Source organism: Erpetoichthys calabaricus, chromosome 3 (assembly GCF_900747795.2).
Source record: "Erpetoichthys calabaricus chromosome 3, fErpCal1.3, whole genome shotgun sequence".
Classification (NCBI taxonomy): domain Eukaryota; kingdom Metazoa; phylum Chordata; class Cladistia; order Polypteriformes; family Polypteridae; genus Erpetoichthys; species Erpetoichthys calabaricus.
The window spans coordinates 27,882,732-27,902,757 of NC_041396.2; the positions used below are offsets into that span (position 1 = coordinate 27,882,732).

Sequence of the window (20,026 nt, forward strand, 5' to 3'; positions counted from 1 at the left end):
CGGGTAGATGATCCCTTCAAAATTATTAGGTTTTCTTTCTTTATACACTCAATATGCTTTAAGGATGACACTGAAATGACAGCAGTAAAAGACCAATTTGTTAGCTTTGCCATTAAGTGTGCTCATTGCTTTCATCTCTTTAACATTTTTTTTTCTTTTGGAGATCAGGAATAGAGTTAAACATTAACATATTTCCATAAGCTGTTGTATGTAACAAGGAGTCTCCTCCATTTTTATATTCTGTGGCTACCAAGCACTGCCAGATATGCCTGATTCTCATTTTAAACATGGCTGGCCATCCCTGAAGATGGGCCGAGGAAGGTTTGCAAGCACTGCCAGCATACCCTTTTAGAGTGAAGACTGAGAAGACTTGTAGGAGGTCTGTTGTTACCCTTGAGTTATAAGGTGGGATTATATGGTGACCAGCAGAGAAAGTAGGTGTGTGCTGTCCCTTTAAAGGAACAGACACATGGGGAACTGATGTGACTCTCTAGAGCTACTGTGGACAGAGGGAGGACCTCACACACACAAACTCATACCTGGCAACGTTACAATTGTTAATCTACCTCACATCATGTCTTAGAATTATCTATATTACTAAACGACAGTTCATTTATGCACGGCGGACGCACTGAAGTGCATGCGCACTGCGGTGCGGCGCCCCAGAGTCAAACGCAGCGGCTTCCCAGAGTCAGCAGGTGGCACGCAAACAACACAACCTGTAAACTACACTTGCTCTAATCCACTGTGCCAGGAGGCTCCCACAACGCGCTTCACACACACCAGAAGCAAAGACATCACGGCTCCACAATGAAAGAGCTCAACTAACGGAAATACAAAACGAGCCCGTATAGATAAACACAATGAACGAGCGCACCCACAACGCGCTTTTGACACAGCACAGGCACAGGAGGCACGTGTCCAAATGGAGGGAGCTCAATGATTAGTAATACAAACTTGAGCCCGTATGGCTACAACCTGTAAACGAGCCCGTATGGATAAAGACAATGAACGAAGGCGCCCACACAAAGAAACCGCTTTAGTTCAAATAGGGTTAGTAAAGCGTGCACGCCAGGTTGTACAGCCCACACCACCGCATATACGACGACACAGCCATAAAAAAACAAAAACGAGACTGCATGAAGAAGAACAATAACAGAAGCGCGTTGAAATGAACTGTCCCAGGACGCACCCACCCTCCATGATATTTCATCACGTAGCGGCTTCCCACCGAGGCGCATACGTACTGCGCCGTGGCGCACGCCCCAGAGTCAAACGCAGCGGCTTCCCAGAGTCAGTAGGTGGCGCCCAAACAACACAACCTGTACACTACACTTGCTCTAATCCACTGTGCCAGCAGTCGGTGTCAGCAAAGGCAACAGAATCACGTCTCCACAAAACGAAACCGCTTTAGTACAGATATGCTTATTTAATTAAATAACATTTCCCCAGACGCACCCACCCTCCATGATATGTCAGCCATCCAAATATCGGACGGAACAGAAACTGATTGCCATTCTTGGATTTACGATTCTCTAGAGAATCGCGGGCTTACTTGTAAAAGTATATTAGAATCTTGCAGGAACACTACCGAAACATAGAGATAACATGCTAACTCTATACCAGAAAGACACCCCAGATGGTTTCTAATCAGAACATTTAGCAACAGCAAGTGTTTCTTCTATTATAAGGATAGGCCTAGTTTGATATTCATTCATATGTACTGTAGCAGAAAGGAGGAACCAGGAGCAACAGACTTCTTTACAGGGCACTTTGTCTCGTATTAATTTTGCAAAATGTCTTTGGTAGCCAGAAGGAAGATAGATTTCCAATTTAAAACCTTCTGGAAACAAGGAGAAGCAGAATTCATGGAGACAATAATTAGGTTAGGGTATAAACCTCAGATCCTGGAGCTGTGAGGCTAAACACCATCCAGAATTAATACTGAAGCAGAGTAATAATGTTGATGATGTGCTTCCATTATAAGGACAGGCCCAGTTTGATATTCATGCACATATACTGTACTAGACAAGAATCAACTTCTTTACAAGACACTTTGTCTCATATTACTTTTGTTCAGAGTTGCAAAATGTCTTTGGTAGCCAGAAGGAAGATAGATTTCCAATATAAAACCTTCTGGAACCAAGGAGAAGCAGAATTCATGGAGACAATAATCAGGTTAGGGTATAAACCTCAGACCCTGGAGCTGTGAGGCTAAACACCATCCAGAAGTAATACTGAAGCAGAGTAATAATGTTGATGATGGGCTTCCATTAGAAGGACAGGCCCAGTTTGATATTCATGCACATATACTGCAATAGAAAGGATGAACAAATGACCAACACAGAGAACGTTCCTTCATATTAAGTTTGTATAGAGTTGCAAACCAACACTAATGTCTTTGTTAGCTAAAATGAAAATAGAATTCCAGAATTAAACCACATGGGAACAAGGAGAATCAGAATTCATGGAGAAAATAATCAGGTTAGGACTTACACCTCAAACTCTGGAGCTGTGAGGCTAAACAGCACCCTACCCTACAATAATGAGCAGCAGTAATACTGAAACAGAATAACAATGTTGATGATGAGATTTCAATTTAGGTATTTAATTTTTTTTTTTTTATTATTCTTTTCAATGGTTCAGGTTGTGACCATCTTATTCTGGTTATTCATTTAGTACACTGACAGATAAACAGAGAAAACATGTTCAAAATTTTAGGTTTCTATCCACACCATTGTTGAAGATAATGCTGCCTACTAACTAACGCATCTGCTATTCATGTTGACGATAAAAAAAGCTCCCACTGAGAATATTGTAGCTTTATACGGTCTGCGCTTTCTATTATTTGACAGTAAAATGCTACTCTCTAATTTCTAGCTTCCTATTACAACACCATCGTTAGACGTTAATGCTGATTGACAACTTGGCTTACATTTTCACTTCCCAAACTGAGATCATTATCTCCCTTCACCGTCAGCAGCTCGTATCACTCCATGTTTTGACAGGGTGCACATTTTTCTCTTGGCCTGCACTTCATCCCTCTTCTTCAAGAACAGGAAATCGGTTATTTTATTTATTTAGAGGGCCACAATGAACAGTTACATATTTATTAATAAAGTGAAGAAACCCTTGCCTGATGACCCCAATGTTTATACTAAGCAATTCATATTTACTCACAATTGCTCTCAACATGACTTGGAAAAATGGCCATGGCCCTCTTCTGCACCTCTTCATCATCCTTTCGCATCTCCTCTACTCCCCACTGGCCAGATGACTTGAAAGAATTTTTACAGGCTCCATATGGACAGCACTGGTAGGCGTAGGGCATTTCTAAGACCCTGGAAAAGAGAAGAGATTAGTCTCAACAGTATGTTCCAAATCAGTTTTAAAATGAATCAGTCTTACTTTATAGTGTAATAACCCAGGGAAGAGTAAAGGGGCAGTATTGTATTTTGTGGTGCATTCACACACACACACACACTCAGTCACACCATGTCGATTTACTTTGGCTAATCATCTGAACTGTATGAGTGGAAATCCAAAGAAAAATAACTTTTATTTAATAAACCGCTTTCTACAGTAAGCACCAGCTCAAGACAACTTATAAGTACTGATCTATAATAAAACTGTTTACGTATATTATTTTACAATTGGAGAATTGTAAAAAAATCATCTGCTGGCACATCTTCGGGTATGTTATCAGTGGTAGCGGGTTCAAGAGGCTCCCCGGAAGGACCTGGTAGCGTGAGGCTGACCTGCACCATCACAGACCTTATCTAACACCTCCGTTTACATGCAATCCAATACAGCTTATTAAATGAGGGCCATTGTCTTTAACGGTGTCACTTTTTTTGAAGGGCTTTACATGAGATGTGTTATTATGGCCTACAATTCTCCATTTACGATTAACTGAAATCTGTACTGAATTTGAAGAGAGCTGCTTGTGCTGAAGCTGAATTTTACTCTCTAAGCGAATGTGTAAGAGTTTGGATAAGGCTGCACAATCTGTTTGTGCCTGATCTAATTTAGGACATGGACATGTTAAGTATTCAGCAGCAAGACATGGCAGAAGAAAGCCTTGGGTTGCTTGACGTATTCCTGGCTTGGTTAACCAATAAGTCCCTAGCCCCTCTTAAATATTATCTCTTTGTTCGAGAACACTTTGGTCACTATTATTATTGTTATTTTTATTGAACCTCCCAGCCCCTTCACAGCATCATATGTTACAAGCTGGGCCTGAATTTATGTTTCCTCCTGTTGGCCGCCAGAATGTCTTATTAACAAACAATCCAAAAGATGCCAAATACAAAATAGTGAAATCAGTTTGAGGACAAAATGACTCTCATCAATCAAAGTTAACCAGCAACAGAATATAGCATTTAAAACAAAACAAAAAAATGGCTTCTTCTGAAGAGAACATTTGTGCTCTCAAAACCTCAACAAAATTACAATCATCCCCTTGTGATGTTAACTTGCTAATGGAAGGAAACTAAGCACATGATGCTGAAATAATTTAAATTTGAATAAGTAATGACACAAGATAGATAGATAGAAATGAAAGGCACTATATGATAGATAGATAGATAGATAGATAATGTGAAAGGCACTATATAACAGATAATTAAGTGCACTGTATAATAGATAGATAGATAGATAGATAGATAGATAGATAGATAGATAGATAGATAGATAGATAGATAGATAGATAGATAGATAGATAGATAGATAGATAGATAGATAGATAGATAGATAGATAGATAGATAGATAGATAGATAGATAGATAATGAAGAACACTATATAATAGCCAGATAATGAAAAGTGATATATATGAAAGACAATACATAATAGATGAATGGATATGGAAGGCACTATTTAATAAACAGATAGATAGCTCTTATATTAGAATATATCTCCAAAACAATCAAAAACTGGTTATTATATACAAATGTAGTTGCTGCGATAATAAAACAAACCACAATGATATCTTCAAACATTTTTTTCTTACAATTTTTGGTCATCATATTTCTTCCATTTTTATGGAAGTTACATTTTAAATCTAGTAGAAGAATGAAAAACAAAGTACAACAAAAGCAATCGTGGCTCAGGTCTGATTCCATGCCTAGTCACTGTATGCATGTGATGTGCCTGCTTGTTTTTTGGGTATTCTGGTTTTCTTCCATATTGTAGGCAAGTGAAAGTTAAGCTGATGTCACTTGTAGACTTCTAGGTATTTCAGACTTGGCGACTACAGTTACTGTTCTTGTCATTGAATTGATTTAAATGGCTGAAAATCACAATTGATGGCTGTGCCAACCATCCAGCTTAATCATGCTTGCCCATTTTTGTCATAGCCAGTAATGTGCTGCCTGACAGAGCTAGTGTTATACAAACGGTTAACAAGTACAGCAAGTTTAGCCCCAATCTCTGACCTTTTCTATTTTTTTCCATTCTGTCATGGTAGGTAAAACACAAAACATCAGACAGGTGAGCTTCTCTTCTGTTTGTGTGGTCTAAGATACAATCCCTCCTTATATGCACTGTATTTCTAGATGAGCATTTGTTGGTTGTCAGCTCTTATGCACATAGAGTTTCAAACAATCCCATGTGATATTTACAACAAGTAAGAGAAAATCCCAGAAGCTGCTTTGGGACTGGTATGCAGCAAGTTTTGAAATTTTAATTTAACTTTAACAACACATGTAACAATAGGCTGCAGATGAAGAATGAGTAAATTAGTCGTATTTTGATCTTGTGTAATTTTGTTTTAATAACATTGTGTTTCAAAGTAAAATCTAATTGTTCCCACAGACAGAATTTTATTTCTGCTGTGCATATAAATGTTATTCTCGGCAGGTTCTCATTAAAATAACCACTAAATGTTTTCAAGTTATGAACAAATTAATTTAAAAATAATTAGATGTTTTAAAATAAAACCGAAGTAAACAGAAATGTAATAATGATGTTGGCTCACGTTCCAGACCTGGAGATATTCTATACCCTGGTGTTCACATACTGAAAGAGGCAACAACTGCTTGGTAAGTGTCATTTAACTGAAAAACGACTTAAAGGGAAATAACTGATTTTATATATGTATATATATATATATAAATATATATACAGTGTATGTATAGTGTGTATATGTGTGTGTGTATATATATATATATATATATATATATATATATATATATATATATATATATATATATATATATATATATATATATATATATATATGTATGTGTGTTGGGCGGCACGGTGGCGCAGTGGGTAGCGCTGCTGCCTCGCAGTTGGGAGATCTGGGGACCTGGGTTCACTTCCCGGGTCCTCCCTGCGTGCAGTTTGCATGTTCTCCCCGTGTCTGCGTGGGTTTCCTCCGGGCACTCCGGTTTCCTCCCACAGTCCAAAGACATGCAGGTTAGGTGGATTGGCGATTCTAAATTGGCCCTAGTGTGTGCTTGGTATGTGGGTGTGTTTGTGTGTGCCCTGTGTTGGCTGGGATTGGCTCCAGCAGACCCCCGTGACCCTGTGTTCGGATTCAGCGGGTTGGAAAATGGATGGATGTATGTGTGTTTGTGTACACACACATATATACACATATATATATATAGTGGCGAGCGGCTGGAGGCAGAACGCCCGGAAGGACCGAAGGAGGCAGTATGCCTCCTCCAGACCATGAGGGGGCGACCGCCCTGGTGGCTATGGGGACCACGGGAAAGGAGCATGAAAGCTCAACCCTATAGGGGCCTGTGGTCATCACCAGGGGGTGCCCAGTTGCCTGTAGAGCCCTGGTCCTCAGCACTTCCGCCACACCCGGAAGTGCTGGGGGCATGAAGACCAGGGACACCTGGAGTGCTTCTGGGTGCACGGCCGGCACTTCCGCCACACCATGGAGTGCCGGCAGAAGTTCACTGGGAGGCACCTGGAGCACGTCCGGGTGAAGATAAAAGGGGCCGCCTCTCTCCATTTGATGGCTGGAGTCAGGAGCGAAGAAGGACAGAGCTTGGAGAAGAGTAGTGGAGGCAGTCAGAGAGAGGGAGAGAGAGGCATTATTGAGAAGGCCTGGACTAAGGGTGATTGGTGCTGAGGCACTGGGTTGTGCACACTTGAAATTTGATAAAATGTACAATAAACGTGTGTTGGTGCTTGAACTATGGGTGTCTGCCTGTCTGTGTCCGGGCCGCTTACAATATATATATATATATATATATATATATATATTATATACACAGTGCATCCGGAAAGTATTCACAGTGCATCACTTTTTCCACATTTTGTTATGTTACAACCTTATTCCAAAATGGATTAAATTCAGTTTTTTCCTCAGAATTCTACACACAACACCCCATAATGACATCATGAAAAAAGTTTACTTGAGGTTTTTGCAAATTTATTAAAAATAAAAAAATTGAGAAAGCACATGTACATAAGTATTCACAGCCTTTGCCATGAAGCTCAAAATTGAGCTCAGGTGCGTCCTGTTTCCCCTGATCATCCTTGAGATGTTTCTGCAGCTTCATTGGAGTCCACCTGTGGTAAATTCAGTTGATTGGACATGATTTGGAAAGACACACACCTGTCTATATAAGGTCCCACAGCTGACAGTTCATGTCAGAGCACAAACCAAGCATGAAGTCAAAGGAATTGTCTGTAGACCTCCGAGACAGGATTGTCTCGAGGCACATATCTGGGGAAGGTTACAGAAAAATTTCTGCTGCTTTGAAGGTCCCAATGAGCACAGTGGTCTCCATCATCCGTAAGTGGAAGAAGTTCGAAACCACCAGGACTCTTCCTAGAGCTGGCCGGCCATCTAAACTGAGCAATAGGGGGAGAAGGGCCTTAGTCAGGGAGGTGACCAAGAACCCGATGGTCACTCTGTCAGAGCTCCAGAGGTCCTCTGTGGAGACAGGAGAACCTTCCAGAAGGACAACCATCTCTGCAGCAATCCACCAATCAGGCCTGTATGGTAGAGTGGCCAGACGGAAGCCACTCCTTAGTGAAAGGCACATGGCAGCCCGCCTGGAGTTTGCCAAAAGGCACCTGGAGGACTCTCAGACCATGAGAAAGAAAATTCTCTCCTCTGATGAGACAAAGATTGAACTCTTTGGTGTGAATGCCAGGCGTCACGTTTGGAGGAAACCAGGCACCGCTCATCACCAGGCCAATACCATCCCTACAGTGAAGCATGGTGGTGGCAGCATCATGCTGTGGGGATGTTTTTCAGCGACAGGAACTGGGAGACTAGTCAGGATAAAAGGAAAGATGGCTGCAGCAATGTACAGAGACATCCTGGATGAAAACCTGCTCTAGAGCGCTCTTGACCTCTTGACTGGGGTGACGGTTCATCTTTCAGCAGGACAACGACCCTAAGCACACAGCCAAGATATCAAAGGAGTGGCTTCAGGACAACTCTGTGAATGTCCTTGAGTGGCCCAGCCAGAGCCCAGACTTGAATCCGATTGAACATCTCGGAGAGATCTTAAAATGGCTCTGCACCGACACTTCCCAACCAACATGATGGAGCTTGAGAGGTGCTGCAAAGAGGAATGGGCGAAACTGGCCAAGGATAGGTGTGCCAAACTTGTGGCATCATATTCAACAAGACTTGAGGCTGTAATTGCTGCCAAAGGTGCATCGACAAAGTATTGAGCAAAGGCTGTGAATACTTATGTACTTGGGATTTCTCAGTTTTTTTATTTTTAATTTATTTGCAAAAACCTCAAGTAAACTTTTTTCACGTTGTCATTATGGGGTGTTGTGTGTAGAAGTCTGAGGAAAAAAATGAATTTAATCCATTTTGGAATAAGACTGTAACATAACAAAATGTGGAAAAAGTGATGCGCTGTGAATACTTTACGGATGCACTGTATATATGTATATATATATATATATATATATACTAGTCATTTAGTCCGTTACAATAACGGGCGCTAGAACAGTAGTGCATAAACATTAGTAGGAACAGTCTATATTAAATGGCAAGGGACTTTGATCTCATTCTTTTTGTTGGTCGTATTTTTCTTTCTTTCAGCCTTTCTTTTGTTGATGTGTACTTGCTGAGCTGACCGTTCTTCATGGGCTGCCGCCGTGTATTGTGTGTCTTTAATTTTCTGTGACAGTAATACTGTCTTGTACGGCTCTATTCAATAAGGGCGCGTAGATAATTTAGTTCAAATGGCTGTGGAATATGTGAAGAGCAACAAAGGTGCAGATCTTTATTTACGCGCGCCTTTATTCGTTGCGCCCAATTGAGGTCGTCCTTTTGAGGCTCGCCTTTTTGTGCGGGCTCTTATTGAAGGATGCCTGTGCGCGCCCTTATTGAAGGATACCGTCTTGTATGTCCGCTGGCTTGTATGTCCGTAATATACGTCCGTAATATACCTTTAATTTTCTCTGGCGGTAATACAGGCGTGTGCGTCGGTAATATGCCTTTAATCTCCTCTGACAGTAATACTGGCTTGTATGTGGCTGTAATATGCGTCACTGTATTGTGTACCTTTAATTTCCTCTCGCAGTAATACTGGTTTGTATTTTTCCGTAAAACGCCTCTAACTTTCTCTGACAGTAATATCGCACATCGCACCGTGCCCCGCGCATGCGCACTTCACCAGAAGACACCCACACACGGACACCTAACTTGCTAATGGAATAGGGATTTTATATATATAGATATACACACACACACACACATACATGTGCACACAATAAACAGTACCTGTGTATTTTTATTATAGGTATGTATCTTTTTACTTTGACCACATTAATAAAAACCTGAGACTTCACTTGAAAAGCTACATGTATTAGACAAATTCAATTTTACTTAAGTTTGTTAAAGTTGATATGTTTTGTCTAAGTGCACGTATGCTTTTTGTTAAATTCTGGATTCTTTTATGCTGCACATTTTGCTTTCAGTAGGAGACTTCATTACTGACTATAAACATGAGGAATGGCCAATTTTTAAATCCCCTTAATCCAATTCAGGGTTGTGGTTCTAGGACAGAGCCTAAACCAACAATACCAGGCACAAGAAAATACTATAGCCTTGGATGAGGTAACGGTCAATCACATCACATACACCCACTCACTTTAGAAATACTACTGTGACTACAAGGGGACACCAGAGAACCCCAAACCACAGACACAGTAACACAACTCACGATATATGAATAAAAAAAAGAATATTTATTCCACAAAGCACCTTTACAGACATTCCTTCCAGCAATGTGCCACAATTACACAATCAATGCGCAATAAACTAATAATTCTTCCTTTTCGCGCCGCAGAGAGTGGCAGCCTTTTCAGCAGCTCCATGTATGACTTTATCAGTATGCTGCTGCTGGAGAATGTGAATTTCCCCTTGGGATTAATAAAGTATCTATCTATCTATCTATCTATCTATCTATCTATCTATCTATCTATCTATCTATCTATCTATCTATCTATCTATCTATCTATCTATCTATCTATCTATCTTCTCCTCCACCGCTGCTGAGTGCTGCCCACTGCCTCCTGACTCTGATTCAGTTACGTAAGGGATCTGGCTCTCTTTTATGCCAGACTCAGGAATGCTTGCAGTGCCATGCCATGTCTTCTGTGCAGCATTTCCAGACCATAAGTAAAGTAGGGAGGTCTTCCTCCAACAGCGCACTCTAGTGGTACGTAGGAACCCTGACAGAGCTGCATTTCTGGAATCCATATCCCAAGAACCCCTGTGAGCTTCCCATCTGAGTTCCCATGTGAGGATCACTGCCACCTAGCATATGGGGAATGGAATTGTTCCCAACTCCCAGCTATTGCTGGTCCTTCCTTTGTTTGATACCAGCCGGTTACAAAGTTATTTTTTGTTCCGCTGGCCAATCCGTCTTCCTTGTCACACGGGCCTCCGAGATGGTTAATGAATTAGTCATTCATCCATTCTGACCAGGTTGCTCATTCTCCTTCTACACCACCTAACGTGAAGACAAGGTTTTTTCATATGTTCAGAAAAAACTGGAGTGCCCAGAAATAAATACAAACACAGGGACAATGTGCAAACTCCACAAACGCAGTGTAAAGCCAGCCCTGACACAGACAGGCAGGAGACAGGTTTTGTACCCAGCACACAATTTATTTACAGTTCAGTGCACAGATCACCAAAACATCACGACACAACACTGTCCCTTCTCTGCTACATGTCCATCTGCCTCGACTCCTCCTCAGGCTTTGTGCTCTTCCTCCCAACTCTGGCCATTAAGTGGTGATGACCGGCTCCCATTTGTAGGGGACCCGGAAGGACTCCAGGTGCCCAACATGATTCTTCCAGCCACTCTTCTGGGTGTGGTGGAAGTGTGGCCAAGTAGGGCTCTGAAAATGTCCATGTGCTCCCTGGCGACGGCCACGCTGAAAACCAAGGGGGCTGCCCTCTGTCGACCTGGGGGAGACGCTGTCCTGAAAACACTCTCTCCCCTGGTCCTTCCATACTCTGGGCGTCCTGGTCGGGTAAGGGCTCCAGCTGTCTGCCACAGCAGTGATAGAGGCAAGGATTCAAAGCTTTTAATAATGGACTCATGGGACAGCTGCATTAATAACTGTGCCCCCCTCTTTTTCTTTTAGTTATTAATGATCCCACCTGATGTGGATGTATATTACAAGTGATGTTGCCATGTCAAAACTGAAAAGGGATAAAATTCCCATGCTACTGGAACTTTCCCTCACTTCAATAGCTAAGTTATTGATCGTTTTTTGCAGGACGGCCGGGCAGAGTGGCGTTGTATATGTTACATCCTGTTAAACTAGTATGGCATCAGTTTGTTACACTGGAGTAAGAACCCGACTGTATATCATTCACTCAGTGCAACCTAAAGTTCAAATTCAACTACAGTGACAAAAGTGACCCCACACTGATGCCTCATAGACTACAGGAATCAGCCTTTAACACAGTATGTGGGACTCTGGTCCTTATGCTTCATGGGAAACCTGTAGAACTTAAGATCATCAGTCAGTAAGGAGACAACGCAGTAGAATTGTGCAAATCCATTGTTAATTTATTACACTATCACATTCAACTAATTCTTAAATGAAACGACATATTCTCCTCACCAAAATGACATGGCAGTTTATTTCTGAGTGCCACTAATCTCATCCTGCTTTCTTTATTAAAGAAATTAACTGTACAACCCGTCTAAGATGGGCTGAAATCTAATTAATCAACGTAGACCTCAACATTAACATCTGCAGGAAACCATGCAATGCACATGTCTCTGTTATACACCATTTGGTATTGGATTTGTAAAAGTAGTGTTAATGTCTGTGATGCACCATCAATTGGAATGACAAATGCAATGCATTGTACTGCTGAAAATGTTTGTGTTGTGCTATCTTTTGGAATGACAGAGACATAGCAACCAGACAGACACACATACACACATGTATCCGGCTCTTGTTCAGAAAGCGGATGCCACTTCGCCAAAAGCGTATGCCACTTGTTTTTAAGATTAGACACCCTTACACTATTTTAAGATTAGGCACCTACTCTAAATTCTTAAGATTAGGGACCTTGGTGTACCTGGCCTTACCCCCAGGTACCTTAAGTTCAGGGTTTGTAGTAGGGTAGGCCAGTCTAAAACAAACAACAAGAAGGAGATGGCGTCCACTTTCTGAACAAGACCCATGTATCCTTTTATTATGATGGATTTTTCTTAATTTCTACCATTGTACGACAGTATGTTTATTAATAACGTAACATTCTTAAACTCATTTAATCCAATTAAGGGTTATGCAGAAACAAAGCCTATCCCCACAATAAAGCGCACTAGAATTTAAATTAAGAATATTTTATTAGTTTGCCACATCACATTTAGATGAGTAATTGATTCAGAAATGCGAGTAATTCTAAAGGGCTCACAATTTTTTCTTGCAACATCACACGTTCATAGCCTGTGATTTGTAAAAGCAGTGGTCATGATTGCAATGCACCATCTAATGGAACGAGAAATGCAAAGTATTTTATGATTAAAAATGTTTGTGTTGCACCATCAATTTGGAATGACAGAGAAACAGCAACCAGACACATGCACACATGCATCCTTTTATTATGGTGGATTTTTCTTAATTTCTATTGTTGCATGACAACATGTTTATTAATAGCATAACATTCCTAAACTCATTTAACCCTATTCAGGGTCGTGGAGAAAGTAAGAAAGCAAGTAAAGTTTATTTATAAAGTGCATTTCGCAGACAAGGAGTCACAAAGCACTGTCCAATAAAAGAAAAAGCTGAAGCTAGGGAAGACATAGACACATTAAGATAAACAGTACAGGAAAATCTAACAAACACATTAAGTAAATTAAATTAAAATAAACAGATATAAAATAAAAATAAAATGAATACCAATAAGACCCTAAGCGAAAGCCTGGCTAAACAAGAAAGTTTTTAATTGTTTTTTAAAAGAGTGCACAGAGTCAGCCATACGAAGATGAAGAGGGGGATTGTTCCAAATCTTTGGTGCATATGATTCAAAGGCTCTGTCCCCCTCTTGTTTTTAATCTCATATTAGGAGGCTTTGCCCCCTTCTTGCTTCACCCGCCAACCCCCTGCCGGTGCTACGCACCTGCCACTTTGCATCTCTGCCGCTCGCGTTGGGAAGATGGGGGCTGAACGCACCCCTAGGAGATACATGGTTGCTCCTCTTAAACGGTGATACAATGGGAAACAAATACTGTATTTTTTTCCTCCTCTTTGCTCGATCAGCTGCTGGCTTGCTGCTGCTGCCATGCCACGTGATCTGCATCTCGCGCTGTGCTTTGAATATTTAAAAGCCTGTAGAGTAGCTGTCCTTTTGTCTCACTCCCTTGCCTCTCTTCTCCCCCAGACATCCTCTGCATACTTCTGTCATATCACCTACTGTATGTCCATATATTTGATCTCTTTTCGCTTTTACCTTTTTCTCAATATTGCATTGAATTTTGATTCCATGTTTGGAATTACATCGTGACAATGCAATGTATAACTGCTTGTGAGTGAATATCGTTTCTTTCTCTCTACACGAACTGTGTCGGACAATAGCATTCACACAAATGAGAAGTGATTGAACCGTGTGTGTGGATGAAAATGTTTTAGATGTGGGCAGCACTTTTCCAAATCTCTTTGCATAAAGTCTTGTCTCACGGGGCTTGAAATTTTCTCTCTTAGGATTTCACTTTCACCAAACAACCAATGTTTTAATTCTCACTGATACGCCTCTTCATTGGGAAGAAACACTAGTTTTCACTGATGGCAACATGAATTAGACAATCTGCAAGTCTCCGACATAAAATTTAAATTTGATCTCTTTTCTCTGTTTTGTTACTTCACCGAGTAATAATTTCCATTTGTTTGCGCCAATGCGATCTTTACTATCATTTTTTTGAGACTTCGAATTTTTGTACTTCCATTATCTCTAACCTGCTCTGCATGTGTATCGTGCCAACGTTTTTGAATTCTTCTTTTCGACGTTTTACTTTGTCATCTACTCTTTGTCTTTTATTTCCATCCCCGGGCCTGGTTAAATCTCTTGGCACAAAGTCTCGTCTCATGGGACATGAAAGTGTCTCTCTGCAAAAGATCACTTCTCGTCGCAGGATAAAAAGTCTCGTCTCACAAGATTTTTTTATTATAATAGGGAGACATGGAACAACTGACAGATTCTGAGCCGGAGATCATAGTGCGTGGGAGGCAGTATATTTGTGAAGAAGTGTGGATAAATAGACTGGAGTGTGTCCGTTCAATTCTCAACAAGTACCAGAATTTTAAGACAAATCCTAAAAATCCACCCAAAGCCAATGCAAAGAGTATAAAATTGGTATACAGTAATCCCTCGTTACTTCGCGGTTCACTTTTCGCGGATTCACGACTTCGCAGATTTTATATGTAAGCATATCTAAATATATAACGCAGATTTTTTGCTGCTTCCCGGGTTTCTGCAGACAATGCGTCTTTTTACTTCTGGTATTTGCTTCCTCAGTTGGTTTGCCCAGTTGATTTCATACAAGAGATGCTATTGGCGGATGACTGAGAAGCTACCCAATCAGAGCACGCAGTTAAGTTCCTGTGTGCTGCTGATTGGCTCAGCGACGGAGTGCTGCATTAACCAGGAAGTCTCATTTCACTCATTCAACATTAACGTGCTCTTGCTACTGCATTCAGGGGATTATCACCTTCAATCATCATCATTTTTACTGCGCAGCATATTCATCACCATCATCACGTCATATATAGCTACGTGTACTTCGCTATACAGTAAGTGTAAACTTATCTACCGATTTCATATTGCTTAGCAGTTGTCCCTGTTATTAATAGAGTAAAGGGTGGGTTGTAAACAATACAGGGAGGGTTTAAAAACGTCGAAATACATGTTAAATAATTAAATAAATATGGTGTCCCTACTTCGCGGAAATTCAGTTATCGCGGTCGGCCTTGGAACCTATCTCCCGCGATAAGTGACGGATTACTGTAATGTGATCTCTCTTTCTAGAACACGTTAGCAACCTGGCCGCTGAATTTTGCGTAACACAAGGATTTAAATTAAGTACATTTTATTAGTTTGCCGCTTCTTATTTTTATAAGTAGAAATTCAAGCAATTCTGAAGGAGTCACAAATGTGTCTTGAAACAGTACACGGGCTGACTTCCTACCTCATTTTGGGGAAGCTGTCCTGGCTGAAGGATTCAGAAAGGGCCAAATTGCCCTTCAGTTTGAGATGGGTGAGTCCGCTGAGACCATCCAAGGGTAGAGTGCTCAGCCGGTTATCAGTCAAATCCCTGTGGGTCAAGAGGATAGAGAAGATGATGATATACACATGAGTGAAACAGAAGAAAGATTCCAGAGTCTCCCACCAGGAGTGCACACAGAAAGAAATTCCAGCTTCATGGAAACAAAATGAGAAATTCAGCTGTTAATACATAATGAACAAAAGTAGCAAGCAAAACTGGAACACCTAATATCCTCAACTCAGAATATGGTCTGCCCACGATATGAGCTTGTTAATGTTGTTCTGTAAAAAACAGACACATGACATTCGACAGCATGAACTTTTATGTTGTTTTTGATTCACTCAATGATTATTATTACAAAGAATAATAAAAATTAAAAATAATAGTATTGGATGATATTCCAATTCAGCAGTTAGTACTCCATGTTACTCCAAGTTCAAATCATGCCATGGTCTCTAAAAAGTAAATTCTGGAAGTACTCAGACCACTATACTTTCTGCACACTTTATTGTGTTTTAGGTTTAATTTTAAATGGATAAATTTGCCATCTTTGCTCATCAATCTACACTCAACAGCCCATAATGACAAAGTGAAAACATGTGTTCAGAAAGGTTGGCAAATTTATTAAATCTCCAAATGCACCCAACCACCATCCTTGAAGAATATTTTATTTTGAATATGATGTTTTTAATTGTTTCGTTTTAAATCAAGAGCAGACTTTTTAAACGTTTTTGAAGCAATTCATTGTTGCAACTAATTTGTTAGTTTTAATGGCCACAGCTATTTTTTACTTCTTTGTAGGTTACTTTAATTATGTCTTTATTGCCACATTATAGTAATGCACTCTTTGATCATGTCGGCCCACTTCCAAATTCTATCCTAAAAGTGACCCAATTATATGAAAAATTGTGATATTTGCAATAGCCCATTGAAGGTAAAGATCGCTACGTAAGGTACCAAACCAACTGACTGTCAATAGCAGAAACCTTTAAACTTTAATGAAAAACAAAACACACCAGCAAAGCAGTACATGATGATTATTAACACAATGATTTAATGGGGTTTCGGAAAATATTCTTAAAATGAAGATTACTTACAGCTTAACGAGAGACCGTAAGGAAGAAAAGGCTTCCGGATGAATGAATTCTATATTGTTGCAACTCAGATCACTAGAAGAGGGATTGAAAGGAAATACGGTAAGAAATTAGCATTTAGTATTTTGCTATAAATATCTGAAAATATCACTACTGTAGTGTGTTGTAACATTTACAATGAATGACACTATACGATATAAAAACAGCTAGCTAGTGGCTCCTGTGCTGAGACGTTGGTCAGCTCCCTGCTGGCATTTCTCTAATAAACTTCTAACTGAGCTTTTTCCAAGAGCACATGAGTACTTGTCTATTTATTAGCTGGGGGATTTGTTATCCAATCTGTTGTTGCGTCCAATATGGCCTAATGTTTTTTTCTTCACAGAGTAAATGTAATATGTACAAAAAGAAAAAAATGTTTTGGCATCTACTTGCTGCAAGTCAATTAACCATTGTGCTACTGCAAGGAAGAAGCACAGCGAATAACAGCTTTAGGGATCAACTGGCCTCTCATTCACTCTTCGCCTCTACTGTACACACAGCCACCATTCACAGAGTGGGTGTGGAGGTGGTGCACTACCACATGTGCTTGGGGGTCCACATCAATCATAAGAGGCTGCATACCTTTAATGATAGATAGACAGATAGATAGACAGATGTGAAAGGCACTATATGACAGACAGACAGACAGACAGACAGACAGACAGACAGACAGACAGACAGACAGACAGACAGACAGACAGACAGACAGATAGATAGATAGATAGATAGATAGATAGATAGATAGATAGATAGATAGATAGATAGATAGATAGATAGATAGATAGATAGATAGATAGATATTATATTAGAATATATCTGAACTTATTAGTTCTTACACTGGATTCAGATTCTAGGTATCTTTGTCAGGCAAATCCTAAGTCAGCGTTTCTCAACCTTTAAGTATTTACGACCCGAATTTTCATAACAGTTTTAATCGCGCCTCCCTAACGTTTTTTTGAAAAGAACCCAATAATACCAATTTGTTCTTTTTTAATTAATGATATATCCTAGATGCATATTTTATTATACCTACTTAACTTTTATTGACATTTATCTAACTCTATATTTCTTTTTCTAGTATCAGAATGTAGTTTAAGTCAATTTGTTTTGGTTTCGATAGATGTATTTTTCATATTTTGGATTCTTGTTTTCTTTTTTTCACATCTTCGCGCCCCCCTTTTTGCTACTTCGTGCCCCCCTAGGGGGGTCCACCCCACCATTTGAGAACCACCGTCCTAAGCCATAAACCTTTTGAACTTTTGGTGAGTTAGGTCCATAAGTATTGAACAGTGACACAATTTTAATATTTTTGGCTCTGTATGCCACCACAATGGATTTGAAAGGAAGAAACCATTACATGATTGAAGTGTAGGATTTCCACTCCTGGAGTTTCTGCTATCTCTCTAAAGGGTTCTGTTTTCTCTGCCTAATGATGGTCTGTTTTTACTTGCATGGACAGCTCTTTGGGCCTCATATTGAGAGTTCACAGTGACAACATCCAAATGTAAATTCCACACTTGGAATCAACTCCAGACTTTCTACCTGCTTAATAGTTAATTAATTAATGAGAAATAATGAGGGACCTGCTCACACCTGCTCTTATCAGTCAATTGTCCAAATAATTTTGAGCCCCTGTAAATGTGGGGGACCATGTAGAAAAATTTCTGTCTTTTCTAAATGGCTCATACAATGCTTTTGTTAAACATTTAAATTAAAACTATACGCTTACACTTCAATCACATCCTGATTGCTTCATTTCCATTGTGGTGGCGCACAGAGCTTAAAATATAACATTTTATCAATGTCCAAATACTTATGGACCTAACTATAGATAGATGGATAGACGGATAATGTGAAAGGCACTATTAGATAGATAGATAGATAGATAGATAGATAGATAGATAGATAGATAGATAGATAGATAGATAGATAGATAGATAGATAGATATGAAAGGCACTATAAGACAGATAGATAGATAGATAGATAGATAGATAGATAGATAGATAGATAGATAGATAGATAGATATGAAAGGCACTATATGATAGATAGATAGATAGATAGATAGATAGATAGATAGATAGATAGATAGATAGATAGATAGATAGATAGATAGATAGATAGATAAAGGCACTATATAATAGAAAGAAAGAAAGAAAGAAAGAAAGAAAGAAAGAAAGAAAGAAAGAAAGAAAGAAAGAAAGAAAGAAAGAAAGAAAGAAAGAAAGAAAGAAAGAAAGAAAGAAAGACATTATTTGTTCCCAAGGTACACTTAAAGACTTTACAGAAACTCGAGATAAACAGAAATATTATTTTAAAAACATACACACAAGCATGAAGCATTTTGGCTTTGCTGCATAAGCTCAAGATATATTATAAGAAACAATAACAACTCCTCTCAAAAACACACAAGAATTACTCGGCTGAAGAGCGTCTGGCTTGGCTAATGATAAGAGAGCTGTTGTCGTCTAGTAACAGGTTTCTAGAAAGACGTGTGGTGGGTCAGACTGTGGTAAGATCTATCCAGTTGTGCCACACTTTTACATTTAAAAGGCATTTTAAATTTACATAAAGTAGGTCCAGTGTACATGACTGAAACATGACACATAATGATGTAAGTTATTGTTCCTTCCAAAGTCCCATGGTTCTAGTCATATGTTCAGAATGATTCGTTATTACAGTGTTGGTAAGAGAGTGAATCATTTCTGTTCTTGAGTCCTCATTTGCAGCGGAAGTAACATAGACATTAATCAGGATAATGCAACTTACTCTCCAGTCCCCCTCCTTCCTTTATTCACTTTGTCTCATCATATCAGATGAAATCCATCCAGCACTGAGAGGAGGAGGAGGAGGAGGAGGAGGATAGGATCATGTGCTGATACAGCACGTTGCTGTAGCCACCACATGACAAACCACTTCAGAATGCCAGATTAGGGCCCGAGTGCAGCCATGCAATGTGTGATAGCACCACACTAGTTCAAAATGAATGAAACAGTGTAAGAGTGACTGTGATAAGGAGTTTAAGCCAGTTCTCCACAGTGGCCAAAATGTCACAGTACCTAAACACACTGTGACTAATATAAGGGGTGACAGCTCATCCATCTTATTCCAAAGCAATCAAACATTCCTAATTATACAGAGGCAAGCCAGTACTTAATGCTTTCC

At 39.8% G+C, this 20,026-nt stretch overlaps 1 protein-coding gene across 1 annotated transcript in view; it reads right to left on the reverse strand.

The window, feature by feature from the left end:
- The window catches only part of LOC114647854 (leucine-rich repeat-containing G-protein coupled receptor 6), a 440,711-nt gene that overhangs the window by 26,841 nt on the left and 393,844 nt on the right, over positions 1-20,026 (reverse strand). The window contains exons 14-16 of the mRNA XM_051924410.1: positions 16,827-16,898; positions 15,652-15,777; positions 3,181-3,341 (exon numbers count right to left, since the gene is read on the reverse strand). Of these exons, the coding sequence (XP_051780370.1) occupies positions 3,181-3,341; positions 15,652-15,777; positions 16,827-16,898 (359 nt within the window). The remainder of the gene's footprint in view (positions 1-3,180; positions 3,342-15,651; positions 15,778-16,826; positions 16,899-20,026) is intronic.